Here is a 19,849-nt window from a genome sequence, read left to right as displayed (position 1 = left end):
CCTTTTAGTCTCCAGCAACTCACTGAACTGGATCACTCTGTTTCTTAAGTAATCCTAGCATGCTAAACTTTGAGATAACAACCATGATGATGACGATACAAAAGTGAGAGTTTTGATCCAAGTGTGTTATGATTTTTTGTCCTTTAATAAACTCTAGACAACAACGTAAGAAGGCTCCTTTTGAAACTAACTAAGTATTCAGACTAAGGCATATTTCAGTTAATAGTTTTGGTACAACTTTGCTTTTGTCATCTTTTGTATTCTCAGGCTTCAGGGTGCTCCACTCCAACCTTCTTCTAGAATACCCAGGCTTCATTCACTACTTCATTTAAACGGCCAGCAAAATTAAGAACATACAAAAGGATATTTGAATCTTCCTGGTCTGTACTCACCCATGTTCGCTAAGAGGCATACAACTGCTTGTACATCTGCTCCGGCATATACATCAGCCAGTGAACTTACTACAGGCAAGCAAAGTGTGTGCACTCGAATTCGACGTTCACCTAATAAAAATAAGTAGAAATCATTATGCAGTATCTCCTGGTAGAGGTATATAAATTCAGTCATTACAGCTTATCTCCTCTCATTTAAGATCACTCATTTTGTAAAAACATACCAGTCAGGAAATTGCTGTAACACTATCTCCCGTTCTTGTCTCTTAACCTGTTCAAATTCTGCCACGCTCTAAAGCATTCACCTTAGGAATCAGCACCAATTCACAATACAAACTAGCTTATAACATCCACAGTAAGTGTCTTGATCCTACAAATGAAGTACATTGATTTCCATCTCAAAATTCTGTGGCTTCTTCCACAATAGAAAGGAGCTGCTATTCTTTTTGCACACCCAATGTACTAGCAACTCACTCCAATCCATCACAGGTGTGTAATTTGGACAAAGTGCGTACCAAACATGTTATTGCTTATAACAACAGTATACTGTAAGTAAAGGAATCTTGCTAAAGCAACTCTATGTAAGATGGAGATAAATTACATTTTCCCATCAAAATAGAGTTTATAAAGATTCACATTATGTGATTAACTGCCAAGTAGGCTCACTAGCTTTGACAAGATTCTCCTAGGGTATAGAGAACAACAAAAGGCTGTGGAACTAACTATACAAGCATTATGTTAGAAAAAGAAACAAAAAAGCCCAGTGGCCAATTCATTTGAATTTATTTACCTTTGCTGGAAGTATACAAAAGAGCTGTTTGAAAACAAACCAAAGATGTGTCAGTCAGACTTTCCTCAATGGACATTTGCACTGCAAATCCAGCATCAGGATTGACATTGGCAAGGGACAATAAATCAGTAGAGCGTACAAAAAAGTTCCCATGAAAAGTGTGTATTGAAAGACCTAGAAGCAGATGAAATAATTCAGAGTGAGGTAAAAATAGCATGAAAAACTCCTATCAATAATTAAAACCCACAGCCCTCAAGCTATGTTTAAGAAAACAGTAAAAATACTTATTCTAATTACCAGGCAGAATCAATTACGTGAATCACTTGACATTTCAGCATGATACTGTAGAGTTCATGTTTAATTCTGAACACTCCAAACTGAATGATGCCTTTACACTACACATGTCAACTTAGTTGAAGTGAGATGGTGCCATCTTAAGTAAAAAAACAAAAAAAACTAATGGCAAAAGCTGACATAACTTACATAAAGAAAGCAAATACCTTGCTCTTCAGTGAAAGAGAAATAACCTGAAATCTAATGTTGTTAAAGACTAAGCACATTCAAAATTATAGTTAACATGCTTACACCAACTTTTCCATACAAATCAGTGTTTAAAACGTACCTTTTGTACATCTTATACGCATAACTGCTTCAAATCCAATCTTTCTTGTAAGGTATCTTTTAAGGTCTTTTTGCAACTTTTCAGCCTGAGCAGGATTATGGCTACGATGGAAAGACGGATAATAATAGATGCATCCAGCAGAATACTTGGACATGCAGGCTGTGAAAGAGGAAAAGATATGGTTAAGAGGTAAAACTGTAACAAAGTCAGGACACAAAAATTGTGTCCAACCTTCTGCAAATTACATGTATGTTCATCTTTTTCTTGCTATGACCCACACCTGTAAGATAACGAGAACTAGTGCAGATTCAGGCCACTGAAGACAGTGCTGAGTCACCCCAATACACAATTATCTAATTATACACTTACTTCAATAAGTATGCTACCTTTGGCAGCTAAGACAGGAGTGCATGCAGAAATATTTAATGATGTAGAGGCAAAATTAGGTGTGTGCCCAGAGCCAAATCTTGGTTTAATCTGAAAGATGAGAACTCTGTTCTACCCCAATGATTAAACTTTACTCATTCCTTGCCATCTGGTTGTTTCCTGTTCTTGAGCAGGAGAGTATCTTCTAGTTTAAAACTGTGAAATCCCAGAATAAATTGTCCGATACCACCAACCCAATACTCCTGTTCTTCACTGCTATCAACTTCAAAGTCAATTCCTTTGCAGCACCAGGTGCATTTACAAAGGTGCAAAAAGATTTACATGATTTGAGGATTCCTGAAGTAGCCTCTGCTTCCAAAGACAGACAGCAGTGTGGAAAGTGAATGCATACATTAGGCACTCCTTACCAAGAGACGCTAGATCAGAATATTGAGAACTTAAGAGAAACAAATCCACAGCAGTCTGCTGGCCTGAGCAGTCCAGTGCCAACTTCTTATAAAAGTCCGTTGCTGGACCAAGATGCTGGACCACCTTTGGTAAATAAATTATACAGAAAAGTTAAGACAATGACTGTGTTCTCTTAAGACTTCATGGAACAACAGAGATTATTCAGTAGCAAAGTATCATAAGGAAGTTTCCTTTAAGCAATAATATCTAGGCATTTCCACCTGCTCCATATTCTTTTAGTTTGTATTTACTAGCAGTTATGATCCTACTTTCAAGGAAGTTTACGTTCTCATACAAATAAACATTCATTTAACTATGTAACACTTACTGCATACTGTAAACTACAAGGCCATAAAAACAGTAAGAAATCATGTTGTAGATCTACAATTTAATACACCCACGCTTTGGTTCAAAACCCACGTTGGTATCAACTGAGTCAAAAATATTTGCAGCTTCTTTTGCTTGCCAAGAAAAGCTATGGACCAAAGGCCCAAAAGACAGCTCATGCACTTTGAAACAAGTAATACCACGCATACATGTATTAATTAGTGATCTTAAATGCACAAACATAGACATTGAATAATTCAAATTTAGTGAATTGCTATAAACAAGAGATGATCTGCAGAACTACACAAGTCAGAAAAACAGCCAGTCCCTAGTCTCCTGAGATGAATATTAAAGGAAGTTTTTGTACCTTTGTGCTTGACCTTTGATTGGGATCCTCTCTGGAATGCAAAAGCCCTGCTCCCAAAGATGGTAACTGAGTTTGAAACACAGATATCCGACCACCCGTTGGAGACATCAGTTTAAACGCAGCCTGAAGAGCAGGGCCCAACGCACTGTGTGTTTCTCTTGTATTGGTGAACATATTTGGTAACGCATTCAACAGATCTTTTATCAGCTGCAGAACAGATTGAAAGGTGGTGATGAGATTTTCTGCTATTTCTAAAAAGCTGTATTGCCATAACTGAAGTGATGAACAACCAGTACCAAATATTTCAGCTTAGTTTCAACAGACTAGGGAAAACAAAGTCATAATTTTAAAAACTATGATGCATCAACCAACCAACATGTAATACTTTTTTAATTACAACGTCACATTGGAATTACGCATTATGAAGACAGGCTTGAATTCAAAGTTTAAAAGGAACCTCTATTTTGAATAGTTAACTCTTTAAATGTAATGATATATTTTGAGCAATCGTACCTCTTTGCTCTCATGGAGATTTACAAGTAAACTATCTGGAGTAGGTAGGAAAATATCTGTAGGGAGAACAGAAAAAAGCATTTTATTAAAGAAAAAAATAACATAAAAATAGAACAAAGCATTTCACTGCCCACTGCTATGCATACCATGAAATACAATCTACTTTTCTGATACATATATTAGACAGAATAAGACAGTCTATACCAAGCCTGTTTTATTTAAAGCAAAATTAACATTTCAATTTCATTTTTTAAATACCACGTACTCTGTAGTTAGTGTAAGATTATTTTAAAAAAATATATTCCCTATAGATTCAATAAAATTGACCTAATACCAGAATATTTGAGAGATTCTAATCTTTCTTCTGAGGTGGGGGGGAAAAAGTAGCTTCTCAAAAATTTAGTTTCCGTTTTCTTTTGACTTACCATCAATATCTGAGACAATCAGCATCTGAGGTTGAGACAAACCTTCTTGCAAGTTGTAAAACTGAACAGTGCTGTCAAACGTTATGAACCCTATTCTTGTTCTCGAGTCTCCAGGCAGCCTGAAGCATTAAAAAAAAAAAACATCTATTAAGCCCTAAATTTCTCTCTCAAGACACATACACACACAGAGCTCCTGCTGATGTTAGCAGAAACTCAGCTCATGTATACAGGGGTGAAGAGAGAACAAAAGAAAGATCTGAAACATGATTAAAAGTAATTTTTCTTCAGTATTTTCTGAAGAGCTGGGATAATGATACAGTTTACAAGACTAAGTGTTACAGATAAGCACTCACTAATACAGTGATGTTTAGTTCCAAGAGAACTTAGCTGGTTCATTTAAACATTACACTGACACAAAGATGGTAGTCTTCTCAGTTCTTCAACAGAAAATAGTGCATTCTGCTCTTTCATAATTCAGAAAACCCATTTACTAATGTAGTTATAGAGTACTTACAACTCTAAACCAAAGTCCAATGTCTCTACAATGCAACACACTTATTTCTCATGTGTACCATGCTCTTATGTATGGCATTAAAAATAAAAAAAGAAAAACTAAACAGGCTTTCTCAAATAAAATATAAAACATCAGCAAGTGCTGAAAATCATGATGGTGAACAGAAGCAAAAGAGGCAAATATTGTTTTTACCACCTGGGTATATAAATTAACTGGACATACTGATTTTGCTATAGACTTTGCATGGGATTTTATGAATTTTCCTAAAATAATTTAGGATGTTTCTGAGAATACCTGTAAAGATCTGAAGAAAGACTAAACTAATAAATACAAGTGGAGAATTTTATCATACATGTTGGTGTCTTTATCAGAAATTAGAATTAAGTTGCTTAAGAAAACCTTGTAGAAAACAGTTTACAGAGTGAGGCCTCCACAGGATGCAAGTTAGTTTTCAAAGGACATGAACATAGTGAAGTTTATCAACCCTCCCTCAAAAAGCACCACCACAATTGCACAGTGCAAAAATGAGAACTTATAGAAAGCGGCACCGGTAGATCTAGGTAACTGTGATCTAAAAAACCGAACTGACAACACAATTCACCTAGACACTCTCACACTAGTGGTTACAACATTCCAGCACGCAGCACCTCAGCCGTTTCAGCGTAAGAACCAGCCAATTCAGCCTCTGCGATCTAGATACTTTTGTTGCTCTTGGCAGGGGGGAAGCGTGCTTTATAGATGTTTGTACAGTCCACATGTTGTTGGAAGTCACAGCTAAATATTCTTTGGAGATAAACAAGTAAATTATTTGCAGATCCACCTTTAACCACACACAGGGAAGACAGCTTGCATCATGTAAATTGCTTCAACAGCTTTTTTGTTGTGGGTTGTTTTTTTTTTCCTTGGTTGGTGGTTTGGGGTTTTTTTTTTGGTTTCTTTGTTTTGGTGTTTTTTGGGGTTTTTTTTAAGACATGTAAGTTACATTTCAAAACTTCTGTCCTTTAGGGAAAGAATGTTTAAACACTATACACAAGTTTTCTCCAAAACTGTAGGTTAGTATTGTTCATAATAACACATTAGCCAATTTGAAAAGGTTATTTATATTCTTACTTGTCTAGGTTTTCCAGCAATGACTGGCAGACTATTGTCAAATATCCAGCCTCCACTGCATTGTGAGACACATCTAAAACAAATAAATATACCGCAGGCTGAGGAGGACGAAGCTACAAAGTAAAAAAAAAAAGTTTAAAAATAATATTTAAGGAAGTGTTAAAAATTATTAGTCGTTAGAAAGGGGAGTGGGAAAAGGGAATACTTAGAAAAATGCAAGGTATACATTATGCAATGAAATAAAACTGGTTTACTAAGAGTCATGCGGATAGACTTAAACACAATTCCCACTGGTTAATAATTCCCATTTGTAGTAAGCACACAATGTTATGCTTCAGAAGAGAAGTTGGGTATTTCAGTCTCTCCTTTCAACAGTCAACTCAAACACGACTGTCTGATGCCAGGTATGGAATTCACTCTTCAAAACACCACTGTGCTTCAGTATGTGGACAATGTGATCCATTAAACGGGGTTAAAATATTCTACCTACATCCTTCTCCCAACCATATAACAAGCTGTATTTACTCATTGCCAAGTGTCTTGGCCACAGTGTTTCAATTCAAAAGACAAGACAACAATTTATTTTTGCTGTTAGTAAGTTTGTTATGAACAGGGCCTTTTCTCAGGCCTCATTTATCTTTCTTGGAGACAAGACTACTATCACAGCAATTGTAGGCTGACTCCTAGTTAGTAACTGTGACAGAAATTATTCTAACTAAAAATTTGAACCCAACTTAATTCTCTCATTATTCCATGACTGGTCTTTCAAAACCTCTTCAAAATGAGGGGGAAACCCAGAAGCCACACTGCATCAGACTCAAACCAGACTATGCCACATTAAACTATGCTGGACAACTACACACATTGCAATCACCCTTAACTGACGAGCCTCTGAGTACCTACATTTGTCAAAACTCAAAAGAAATAGAAATTTTAACTGTTCCTTGGTGTTAAGAGAACCTTCACAGGAAAATTAATACACAACACTGGAGCAATATGCAACGTTAATTTCAAATGCCTTTATATTAACATGCAATTGTTGTTGAAGTTACCATGAAAGCTTTTTTTACCATATAGTCCGAGGAAGCAATGAATTCCACTGTAGAATTTTGGACCTCCGGCCGTTTGTGAGGCTCTCCGTAAGATCGCGTCAAAGGATTATACATAAATTCTTCAGGAACTATTAAAAAAAAAATATTTTTTTTTTCTGCACAAAGAAGTTTATATATTTGTCAGCAAATAAAAACCATTATGGCAGCTACAAGCAAATTAATGCAGCCATATTTCAATTATCACTAACAACAGAAAAAAAAATTCACAGTAAGGATACATAAAATGAAGGAACACTTCAAGTATCCCAAGCAACAAAGTTAAATAACTGGAAACAAAAGAAGGTTTACTTTAAACAGCAATATATCCCCAACTTTAAAACACCAATGCAAATAGCACGTTTCACAACAACAAGCTTCAATCTGTATTGTTTCTCATAACCTCTGCCCTGGATTGCAGACAGTATTAGCTGTCATCATGTTTCCATTTGCATATTCCAACAGCAGTCAATGGAGTAAGTTGATTTCATTATACAAGTAATCAGGGTAATATGATTACATTTTCTTCGTCTCTCAGAAAATTGCAAAACAACCTTTTGCTTCAGGAGATGCACAGCACATCTGACTTATGATCCAGACATTTTAAAAAAACATCTTAAGAACACCATCACTTTAATCTACATTTTAGTCTAAAGTATCCCATGGACTAATGTGATGCAAATACTTGAAAGAGATTCGATAAATGCAAGCATCTCCGGCTACAAAAACTTACCATCATTAACTCTATAACACAGATTGCATTTCCACCTCCTTTGATCAATGAAAGAAACAAAAGGGTTGATATATGTCCTACAGGATCTGCATCTCACTATTGTGCTTGATGTTATCACCGGTAATTGCTAAAACAAAACAATGGAAAGCTGTAACAAAGGTTTGTAATACATCATATGGAAAACATTACTGTGCAGTACAGTGTATAAAAGCTTCGTAAGACTAGATGTTCTATCATCTTTCCTCTTATCTTTTTATCTCATTTTCATACAGAGTAATTATGATGCCTATTAAAAATATCCTCCCCTTTAAAATCAGAAGAAATAACATTTAATTATTGTCTTAATCCAATCCCAAAAATCAAAGATGTAATTAGATTTTTAATGAAATTACGTTAAATTACACAGTTACAATAACACAGCTACTATGGTAAGAGGAATTATGAAAGATAGGACAACTTTGGGTGACTAAACATGACAGACAGCAAAGCTTACACAAAGAACACACATTATATGGAAAGAAGTCATACCAGACAGTTATTCACCTTTTTATGTAACTACAAATAAGTTAGATGGAGAGGAGATGCTCAACGGTTATGAGCACAGCTTCAATCTTTCATTGTGCTTACCTTCTAGTGACAGCATTTATCATGCCAGCAATACATTCAACATGAGCACCTCTCTTGAACAGGGCACTGTAAACACCTTCAAGAGGTATCTGACCATTGAGCCCAACACACAGAGTAGTAATTCAGAGCTTCAGAGAACCACAGGCAAGCAAAGATTTCCAAGAATAAGGAAAAAAATTTGACAGACTTGTCCAAAGCTTTTCCCTTATGGATTTTAACAAAGTAGCTATTTCAAGGCTTTTCTCCCTCCTCTTCTTTAAGTCCCAAACAATTTTCTGCTACTTCTGTTAAATTCAGAACTTATAGTTCATTGTATTTTATTGTTTGAATGAAAACAGGACAGATGCGTATATTAAACACATATACTAGAAAAAAAAGTAAGCTACTTTACCGTTAGATCTCTGAAGGGATGTAGCAACAAACCCAAAGGAAGCTTAGCTTTATTTAACAAAGCCTGTGTCTGTGGAATATTTGTCAATGTACATCGAAATGAGCTGAAAGGAAATAAAAACCTTATGCTGAAATTTTAAAAGATGTTAAAACATTGTGTGTTAACACCAGATTTTAAGGAATTTTGAGATTTAGGAAATCTTGTTTTACAAAGCTGATTTAATCAACAAAATCAATGCATCAAAGAGATTAAAAAAGCCTTCTAAAGAAATAAACAAACACTCCCCCACTCCCCAGTTTAGTAGTTCAGCAATGCAAGTATACCAAAACAAACTTGCAATAAAGAGATAAAACTGTTTCAAGTACAACACTCAATGTAAAATGCTATTTTTTTTTATTCATTATAAAGATTTTTTGGGTGAAGGAACACAGTATTTACTAGTTCACAGCAAATAATATAATAATATATAAGAAAACAGTAGAAAAAGATCTCAAATACTGAGAGAGTCAAAATCTTTTCTTTTATGTATGTGAAGTGGAGGATGTACTTAAAGCTAAATAAAGGGCACTGAAAAACCCCAATGCACGAATAGTGCTGTCCAAAGTGTTCCACACCTAAGAATGATTTTGAGACCCTCAGTTTTCTGATTTGTGTTTTCTGGTGGGACCATGCATTGTCACGAGCGAAGTTAATTTGGAGCATTGAATAAAATGTATTTTGGAATTAGAATTAAGATCTTTGGGGGAGAGCAATTTCCACTGTACCTAGCTGCACTTGGCTTGGGATAGTAGATAACACTACTTAATGTTAATTAGAGATGAAAGAATACATCATGATTGCAGGATTACCACAGTAAAATATACTCACAGTTTATTCAGTGTATTTAGGCATGACCATCATAATTTTTCTGGAAAAAAATCCTATGCAATATTACAAAAATATTCTATGAAATGTACTGCATAACATTAAGGTGTTTATTAATAGATTTTTTTTTTAGATGGATAAAAGAAGGTAAAGATTAAGCAGGTTTCTTAATGTTTTAATAAGTGAGCTACACTCACACTACGTATAATCTATTCTGATGGCAGGACAGTGTCAACATTTGTGTAAGGATGCAGACAATAGACTTAATTTTCAGGTGAAAAGGGTTATACTAGTTCATCACAAAGATTTAAAGGCAGGAGTCAGCTTAGACTTTTTTTGACACTTTAAATAATTATTAGTCACTGAAAAATGCAAGATGCTGTTCTAGACACATTGCACTTACTCTGGACTGCAGTTTAATTTCCTAAGATCAGAATTCAAGTTAGGCACAGGTGCTGGAACTGTAGATACAGGCAAAATATTTCTATCTTGTGTAAGGTTTACTGGTCTCAAGCTTTCTGGCTGCTGAGAATGCTGTAGACTTAACCCTCCTAAGGAAGAGGACAGCTGGTTCACACCTGGATATTGCTGAAAAAAGTAAGAACATTGCAAATGGGTAAGCACGCAATCATGTTTAAATAACAACCTTAAATCTTCTTGTAATCCCAATTCTTCCAGACGTTTATTAAAAAAGATACAGCAATAGTTAGTAACAAACCCAAACAAAGAAGAAAAGAGGTTGTATGGTAGAAATTTAAAAATGCTAAGACAAATGTGACATACCTTCCAAATATGTATCATTGGGCAAAATTCAAATTCATGGTACAAATCAACATTGGAAGTCACACAAGCTTTCCAGGCATAAGAAAACAAGTTACTAGAAAGGCTGAAAATTTTTTTCCCTCTTCAAAGATGTTACAATGTAACTTTTTCAAGTTACAGAAACTGTTTTTATATATTTATTTTTTATTTAAACCAAAACACGATACAAGAGGAGAAAAGGTTAGGTTGGAAGGTCCAATCCCCTGCTCAAGCAAGGATAACTTCAAAGTTAGATCAGGCTGCTCACAGCCTTGTCCAGCTGAGTTTTGAAAATATCTAAGGACTGACGATTTCACAGCACAATTTGTTATAGTGCTTCCCCACTCCCATTCTGAAGAATTTTCTGCTTATATGTCCAATTGGAATTTCACTTGCTGCAACTTGTAATTGTTGGGTTTTGTCCTTTTACTGTCTACTGAAAACAGCCTAACTCCATCTCGCATTATAGTGAAGATGAAGCTAATTCTTTCAACTTAAAAAAAACTAATAAAAAAAAAATCAAGCATTTCCTCCAGGTCACATTTTACATTACCTCCATAACAATGAAATAATTCCTGGATATTACATGCTAACTTATGGTACTACACTCAGATCAGTAAGGAATTTTGATCACCTACAACAGCAGCTTCACTACATTTGCCAGCTGGGCCTTATTGCAGAGAGCAGGATTTGTAGATCAGTAGGTTTTGTTTCTACACTCCTTCACACATACACAAATACTGAGGCAGTGCAGAGAAGTATTTTGCCTCAGCGTCTGCCTCTTCTTCAGATTTCACTGCTCTTGGGCGACTCACATGCGCAACGGGAGCCAGATGATTGTATGCAACTTCTTGGGCGTTTGGTGTAGATGCAGGCAGGCTGCTCCACCACACACCCAGCACAGGCTCTACAGAGCTCTTCATCTGGATCCTACACCATGCCTTGCTCATAAGGTGATTTAATGCTTGAGACCACAGCCTATACCAGTGCTCTGATCAAACATATATTTGCTGATGAAGTACTTCACATTATGCTTCTTTATGGGTTCCTGTCAATAAAGTAGCGCTCATAGAAACACCACCCCTTGAAACTGTGGATGCTGCTAACACCTGGTGAAGCAAACTTAAGCCTAACTATTTGGAGATACACTTAAAATTTTAATTCAAAAGCCGCCTAATCAGAAGTTAAGATCCAGAGCTATGACATGAGTATTATATTTAACATTTATTGGCTCAGAAATTATAAAATACAAAAATATGTAAAAAAATATATCACGCAGAAAAGACTTTTCCCATGAAGTTACTTCATGAATTAATTTTTAAATTAAAAATACAAACCTGTGGATAGTGCTGAAACCCAGGATGGTGTCCTGGATTACTGGGCTGCACAGGAGTAGGTGGCGCTGCATTTTGGTAGCCAGGTTGCAGGGCTGGATATCCATAACCAAAGGGCTTAGAAGCTTTTGATGTTTGGGGGACTGATGGAGCAGGAACTGGGCTGCTGGTCACAGAACGTGTCTCTGGAAGGACAAAAGAAATCCCATGGGTATTGAATATACTTACTATTTCTTTCTTAGTTTAAATGTAAACTCCTAAATGCTTAACAAACAACACTTCTTCCATGTATAAGTTTCTGCATTATCCATCAAGTTGTTTATCTGCACCAACCAAATAAATAAGCAAGGCAGATTACTGCAATTATGCTGATAAAGGGGGTATACGTGGGAAGATGACCATAGACTTGTATAACTACTAACAAAATACTATTTTAGAAAAAAAAGAATTTTTTTCTTAAAGTATTTCAACTGAACAAAACAAGAAATAAAACCCCCTTAGAACCACATTTTATTCCAAGACCTGCACTTGATCTAAACCGCAAAGAAACCATTCATGCTTAGTCTCTCCTCTACCACTTATAAGTACTTTTAAAACATAAGGCTAAGGCAACAGAACTATTCTCTAAATGTAGACACAGAGCTTTTCTTGAAGTAATGCAAGTCCTTCCTGTATATCCCTGCAGCAGTTTGGTCCTGCTATTTTCAAAGGCCAATTGAAAGTAATACATAGACCTAAATTGATAGAAAACTTAACAGTTGTAAAGAGATGAAACTACTCTTTAGAAATGTCTACATATGTGAGCTAAGTTTCAGAAGAATTTAAGAATTTAATCCACCAGGAAAAGTGGTAGGCAAAGAAACCAACCACTCAAGAAACCAACTGGCAAGAAACTACTATGCTGGGAGAAAAGAAAAAAAAGTATCAACAGATTAAAGAAATTTAAAGTTGATCCTGTTACTCTTTAAGGAAAAGAAAAGGAACAAGTTATTTTTAGAATATGCCTTGAGCCAAACCAAAATGGTTAGTCATTAGCTGAGAAATTAGAATTCATAATCCTGCAGCTATGCCTCTGCTACCCTTACTGCATGAACTAGACCCGACGTAATATCAGCTTTTCACTTGACAGAGATTTCACTTTACACTTGAACCCATTAAAACTAAGCAAACTAGCATGACATTCTCAGAGGCCAGAGCAATGCAAAAGAGCCAGAGGCCCCCCAAATTAATCCAATTCTCACTTAAAATATTGGCTAACATACCTACATTGAACAGCATCTTTTCCACCTGTTCTCAATACGACAGCTCTACAGATTTCAAGACTGAGGTAGTCTGCTAGCAGGCTCGTTTAGAACAAACCTGACACTCCTGATTTTTAGAGATAAGAATAAGCAAAATAGCAGTCATTTTCTTTAAATGAAGAAAAATAGAAGAAAATAACCTGATCCAAACATCTCTGCAAACTGATATTGTTGGACTCTCAAAACTTCAGTGGCGTGTCAACTGTTATCAGCTACTGATGTCAACACAATCAGGCATACAGTATAGCCTAGAGAAAGATGCCTGCTTTCACACGGAGCATACTTTCAGCACTACCCTCAATATTACAATGGAAAGTATGACCTATGATACAGGGAAGTTTTATTAAATGGTTACCCCAACTTTAGTGTTAAAACTGAAAAGTGATTAAAAAAAGCAAGGTATGTTCTCTCTGATGATTTCCCCCACTCCTTTCAGAGGCATTTCCTTTCACCTACTTGTTAATTAACAATAAACACCACCACAAACAGGAAAAAAAAAATCATAAACAGTAAACATGTAAGTCTTTAAACAAAGAATTCAGAATTAACATGCGATAAACTGCTTACCTGCATAGCCACCTCCTTCCAGGGCATCGTAATTGTTCAAAACTGGCGAGGCACTGCTTGTAGTAGAGGAACTATCAATTGCTGGGGGACAAAAATAATTTAAAGTTAGGTGCTTCAGAAATGGCAAATTTTTGAGAAATAGGAGACTGAGAATTTTTTCTAAAACCTTTGGTAAGAAACTGTCAGAAAGATCCTGGGAAAAAAGACCACTTCAGCCCTAAGACTTGAAAGCTATTACTACTGCAAAGAGGAGGGGGAGGAAGAGATAAACAATCAACATGATATTAAAAAACAAACAAGCACATGCCTAACAAACAGCAAGAGAGAGATCAATGGGAAAAGGACAAAAACAATGAAAAAAGTTGTTTCCTGAAATAAAGAAAATATTTTTCTATTAAACTGAAAGTTCTTTCTACACTACCTCAAGTGAAGCAATGTACAACACTTAAAATAGTTTCTATTGTGATTTCCTTCAGGACTGCAAACAACAGAAACCTCCCATTGACTTCAGAGTGATTATGCACCATCCCCACCTTCAAGCAAAACTGGCAAGTATTTAATTCTTTCCTCCTTTCCCTGCTGTTGTGATTCAAAGCTTGTTTTGTTTTCTATGTAAAGCTTCTATTTTCCATTGAACAGTCACAAGAGATCTCAGCTTCAGTCAGAATAAACAGTTACTTTCAGTACAGCCAAAAGTAACTATGTAAAAGTAAGTAACAAAAGTTAAGGAGCCAAAAGTAAAAAAGCACAGGGACATATACATAGTTGTTAGTACTGAAGAGACTACTAATGCTTAATTTTTAGTTCACCCTATGTATATATCTTGAATATCTTACTGTAAAACATTGCAAATAAAAAAATATTTTAAAATATTTCTTCCAGTGCCTTTTTACATACATTTCCAAAGAAAAAGGGCCAAGGAGGTTAAATGTATCTGCTCCTTAAAACATCCTAAGCCACAAAGTGCGACAGAAAAGAAAAAGTGTATTTAAGAAATCAAAAGAGACAAATATATAACTCTTGTGGCAGAATAGACTCAAAAGAGATTCACTGATACTGTTCTGCTCAGAAGGATCAACCGTGACCACACATCCCTATTGTGAAGCTGCATCTATTTCAAGGGAGAACTTCAATGGTGGAACGTTTGAGATCTGACCCCCCTTCAATTGAGATTCCCAAGTAAAGAGACTCCTGCATATGGAAACATAACATCACTGAAATGTGGGACACATTAATACCCTGGCAACATCATGACTGTATAGATTATTTTTTGAGCATTTTGCCTTTAAAGCATTCAGCTAAGAAACAGAAAAACTACTCCAAAAAACCGTAACACTAACAATAGATTTTATTTTAAACAATACATTAACACTGTGAAACTCATACATTAGTTTTCAGATTTTCACTGTAAATTTCCCTTTGTTTTTCTGAAGTTTATAAAAGAACATAACTGCAAGATTTCTTCTCCTACCAAATTTCATCTTTCTTTCTATTCTAGAAACTGAAATAAACAGGATTCATTATTTCGTTCCCTGTGCAGGAACACAGTTTTTAAAGGTTTGGCAAGTCCTACTACAGAAAAGCCAAAATATACTTTTATTAGGCCAAGATCACCATTTTCAAGACGTTTTTCTTGTCTGACCAGAAGTTAGTTCTGCTTTTCAAAAAAATACGAGGATATAAGCACAGTTGTGAACATGTAAGACACTAGTTCAAGCTTTCTGATTTAACCACTATGTCACTCTTTACAGAGTTTTTCCCCATAGTAAACTGCATTCATAAAATTAGATCCATCTATAATATAATTCCATATATCCGTCTATAATATAATTCCATATAAAATGAGTTTGCTCTTTTCACCAGGAAGATATTAATGATCCAGTGAGTTGCAAAGAAGAAATATTAGATACTTCCCAAGCTCTGCTGGAAAAGGCGAGAGAAACCAATTTGACAAATATATGAAAGAATATATTTTAAAAGTGTGCTGTAAATGAAAACAATGCAACTGAGTTGTACTTCTACTAAAAAAAAATCTGTGCATTGTTTCTGACATACAGAAAAGTTTTAGTCAGAAAGTATCTCAGATATTTTGAAACACAAACAAGGTCTGCCTAACTTAAAATAAGAAAGTGAATCCTATTACTGAGTATCCCATGTACTTACTGAAGACCTTTCACTTGAGGTCTTTGCTTCTAAAGAACTTAGAAATTTTGTAACATGTTCTTGAGAACTGTCAGAGTCCCAATGCCTACAAGAATTATGATGGGCCCTGTTCTACTCTGCACCAGAAAACAAACAGTTGACTCAAAACCAATGAGTTGGACAGTTTTCTTGCAGAGCAAAAGTAGCTTCAAACTCTAAGCTGGTCATGCGTCATGAAATCTCACAGATTCTCCATCAATAAAAAACACAAGAACTTCCACAAAATTAAGTAACAGTTTTCCTATGCTTAAATCAAGCTACAACAGCTGTCAAAGTTTACTTTAGCATAATAAGCAACAGACCAGAGAACATACTAAGAAAAAAATATTACAAAACACTGCTTAGACAAAAGTAATACTTATAACATGTTTTTACACTTCAGTGATTATTTCACCAATAGAACTTTTGCTTTCAGAGTTTCCAAGAACTCTTCTGCAACATAGTTAGAGATCTAACTGGTAAGAGTGACAAAAAAAATTGAGAAGCTACACAAACACAAGCAAATCCAACACTTATTTTTCATAAAACCACTGGCACAGCCTGAGCTAGAAACCTGTCTACAGGATCTGTTTAGAATTAACATTAACTCCCGGTGACACGGCATAAAACAGGATGCTTATTAATCAGGTAGCCTATGCATTAAACCTGGGTGCATATGATAAATTTAAATACAAGGATAGCTCAAAGGCTACAGACTTCAGCTAAGTACAGAACTTGAGAAAGATGGTTGGGAGTACGAAAACTTTCCCTCTGGTATGTTTAGGGAACAAATTAAGGAGACAAAGGTTGCGGTTGATAAAAAAAATTCTGTCGCATCCTTTAACAGAAACCTTGGCATGGGATTAGGCAAAGATAATTATCTGCAGATAATTCAGCAGGTAGCCCTGCATAAAAGCCCAAAATGCCCTCCTGGCTCTTTTAGCCTACTCTTTAGAAAGTGGAGTTCAAACAGCAGCTGCACCACAACAGCGAAAGTCAACTTTATATCCCAAAGCGGAATTGCTTTCTAGCTGGTAAAGTCTAATTAGACTCATCATAGCATTAGAAAAAAACCTGGTATCTAAAATTAGGAAGTATCCTTAGATTTAAAAAGAAGAGTTATTCAACAGTTACTATGCATGATTTAAGACTAATACTCAAGCCTGTTGAAAGATCAAACGTGTTAATCACACAGAGTGTAAGAAAGTGAAGAAACTGAATAATCTGAAATAGCAAGAATTACACAGGATATGCAAATGATCCTAATACTTGTGCTCCACCAGGCATGGGGGTAATAGTATCACTTATACTGATACTGTTGCACCCTCCCAATATTGTCCTTCTCTGTCTGGAACAATGACAAGTATCCTCGGCTGAAAATGCCTTCCTCCTTGGAAAGAGAACAGCAGCAACTATTTTATTCTAATGTTCTACTAATAATTCAACATAACAGTTGAATCAATATTATTCAAATTGATAACATCACACTGTTCTTAATTAAGACCTGGATGCCATCATTGTTTTGCTCCATTCATCATGACACCATTAAGAGTGCACAAAGCTATTTTCACAGTACTCTAGTTCTATGATTTAATTATTTTAATAGAACTCAGAATTACACAGCACTGATTTTTTCTGCCTAGTTACAATATGAATTACAAGCTTAAACAAAAAGTTACAAAAGTTTGCTATCCCAAATTAATACTCAAAGCCAGCACGCACAAAGGGGAGTAGTATATCAGCACAAGGTATGTGCTATTACTTCCATCTATCAACAAGGGTAAAGGTCTAATGTTTAATCTCAAAAAGCTTTTTACGCTGTTATCACTCTTATATAGATTGTAAAAACTTTTAAGTTAGAAGAAAAAAAGCTACCATTTGGGAAACTAAGGTGGTGGGAAACAAACTCACAAAACCATGCCATTCTTACAAAATACAGGCAGAATCCTTGCAACCAAGAATGTAACATTTCAATCAATCAGGACAAACTGCTTCTTAAAAAAAGAGTAAACTTTCTGAGTTCCCTACAAAGCAAGCAGGTTAAAACTGTACTTATGTGCCTGACCATAGAGACGTACCTTAGAAGGAGAAAAAAAAGCAGCGCAGATTAATTTACTCTCTTAAAAAGCACACTTACTACCTTTCAGTATTTACTTTACCACCTTAATTACAAGAGTTCCCTATATGTAAAATGGGAAACAAGGTAAACAGTGTTTAATGTAATGATACAAATGGCATCTAGTTGCTTAGCATAAGCAACTATCAGTCAAAGTTCTAGAGCTAGTCACCTGCATTTAAGAGTTAAAACCTACTGCAAATCAAAATATTAAAAATACGGGAGTTCTGCAAGTTGTGAATAAGACTTTGTTAGATACATAAAACATCTGATATTAACATGACCAAAAAATAGACCATTTGCTGACCACTACTGAACTCCTTTTTGTCTACTATACTAATAACAGCTGGGAAATTTCTAGTTAACTCAATACATGATGAATCAGAGTGATGTTTTGTCTTAAAGGAAAAAAAAAGTTTCAGGGGATGGAAATATGGAACAAAACTTCAGTAGGAAGAGAACAAGATATGGGTGTAAAGCTAAAGCCAACCTGCTTCCTCATCCTCCTCATCCTCTTCCTCATCATCTGAACTTGATGACAAGGGAGCTGGTGCAGAGCTAGCTTGATTATTAACATATCCACCATACTGCATGCCTGTGAAGTGGAAAGCACAAACATAAGAGTCAGACAGACAGGAAAGATGAGAAACAGAAGTCACAAATCATTGCATTAAAAGCAAGAGAAATTAGCCGTTCTAGAGAAAATCCCAACATGCAAAAAGTTAAACCTACAACCCTAGACTACAGAACTGTAGTTCATACTGAACTATATCAGCAGTACAGCAGAAGCAGTTTTTAGTGGACTAGTTTAGCAAAGTATTAGTAGCACATGGAAATTAGCAGGAAATTTTTTATATATCTATGTGTGTGTACGCCCATATATGAGGAAGTTAAACACACACATTCTACATATGTATTTAGTATCAGTTTGTCCACTGGAATACTTTCATAAGTTAATATATAGAAATAAATAGTTCCTTCCCAGATAAATTCAAATTGTGTTACGAAAACACTAACATTAAACTTTTGCATGGCACACCTGCCCCTTTTAAGACAGGAATAATTCACATTGGAATTCTGAACACTGCCAGAAATTAATGAAATATACTGCTGCTGCAACATGTCAGAGTCCAAACATATACCTCAGCAACACAGATTCATAGATCAATATTTAAGCACTTAAATACACTATCCACTTTTAAGATCTGGTGACAACTTAACAACTTACCACTGTCACCTCCAAACCATAATCTATAAGGTTATTTGGTAGTGGGGTTTTTTGTTGTTTTTTTACAATATCTACTGTAAACATATGGGAACAATACACAAAAGCAGCACATATATATACACCATTTTAAAACAGAATAAAGTATGCAGCAATGGCTTATAATTAATTCCCTATATTACTCAATATTGATGCAATTTCAGCACCTCCAAGAAATCTGAAGTTTCTCTTGTCACAAAGCAGGACTAGCAAGGATTTTAAATATGCTTGTAGTCAGGCAGAGACATCCTAAATAAATGCAAGTGAACACTGTTTCTCTCTTAGCAATCCAATGGATTGCTATAGCAAGAAAATATCCTAATTCTTCAAAATTTTTCAAAACTTTTCAGACTCGTAAGAGTTTGGGATTTTTTCCCCTGTAGAAGCACTATGGCACCATTAGAGTAGTGTTCTTTATTTTCACACTATAAAGCACTACAGAAGTGTTGTATGTTATGCATAATCTGAAACCACCATGGTAATTAATAATCCCCCCATCCACAACTTAAATCAACTGTATCAACCTTTATTTTATTTAAACAATGGGCTAAAAATGCTGTTAGTTTCATGGCTTTTTAAAAAAGGGTTAGCAAATGAACCCAAGACGACCACTTCAATTTCACTTCAGAAAAAACAACAGAATCAAGGTGAAGAGTATCTATTCAAACAGTGGAAGTAAAAAGAAAAC

The 19,849-nt window shown here is 35.4% G+C and overlaps 1 protein-coding gene across 1 annotated transcript in view; it reads right to left on the bottom strand.

Moving 5' to 3' along the window:
* SEC24B (SEC24 homolog B, COPII coat complex component) overlaps nt 1-19,849 on the bottom strand; it is a 48,400-nt gene that overhangs the window by 11,365 nt on the left and 17,186 nt on the right. Inside the window, exons 4-18 of the mRNA XM_059817759.1 lie at nt 18,388-18,492; nt 13,601-13,681; nt 11,736-11,917; nt 10,001-10,185; nt 8,734-8,836; nt 7,716-7,842; nt 6,965-7,074; nt 5,895-6,007; nt 4,271-4,389; nt 3,846-3,901; nt 3,333-3,539; nt 2,599-2,722; nt 1,805-1,963; nt 1,183-1,356; nt 393-503 (exon numbers count right to left, since the gene is read on the bottom strand). Of these exons, the coding sequence (XP_059673742.1) occupies nt 393-503; nt 1,183-1,356; nt 1,805-1,963; nt 2,599-2,722; nt 3,333-3,539; nt 3,846-3,901; nt 4,271-4,389; nt 5,895-6,007; nt 6,965-7,074; nt 7,716-7,842; nt 8,734-8,836; nt 10,001-10,185; nt 11,736-11,917; nt 13,601-13,681; nt 18,388-18,492 (1,956 nt within the window). The remainder of the gene's footprint in view (nt 1-392; nt 504-1,182; nt 1,357-1,804; nt 1,964-2,598; nt 2,723-3,332; nt 3,540-3,845; nt 3,902-4,270; nt 4,390-5,894; nt 6,008-6,964; nt 7,075-7,715; nt 7,843-8,733; nt 8,837-10,000; nt 10,186-11,735; nt 11,918-13,600; nt 13,682-18,387; nt 18,493-19,849) is intronic.

The sequence above is a fragment of the Gavia stellata genome, chromosome 5 (genome assembly GCF_030936135.1).
Source record: "Gavia stellata isolate bGavSte3 chromosome 5, bGavSte3.hap2, whole genome shotgun sequence".
In the NCBI taxonomy this organism is placed as follows: domain Eukaryota; kingdom Metazoa; phylum Chordata; class Aves; order Gaviiformes; family Gaviidae; genus Gavia; species Gavia stellata.
This window is presented reverse-complemented; position numbering and strand designations above follow the sequence as displayed.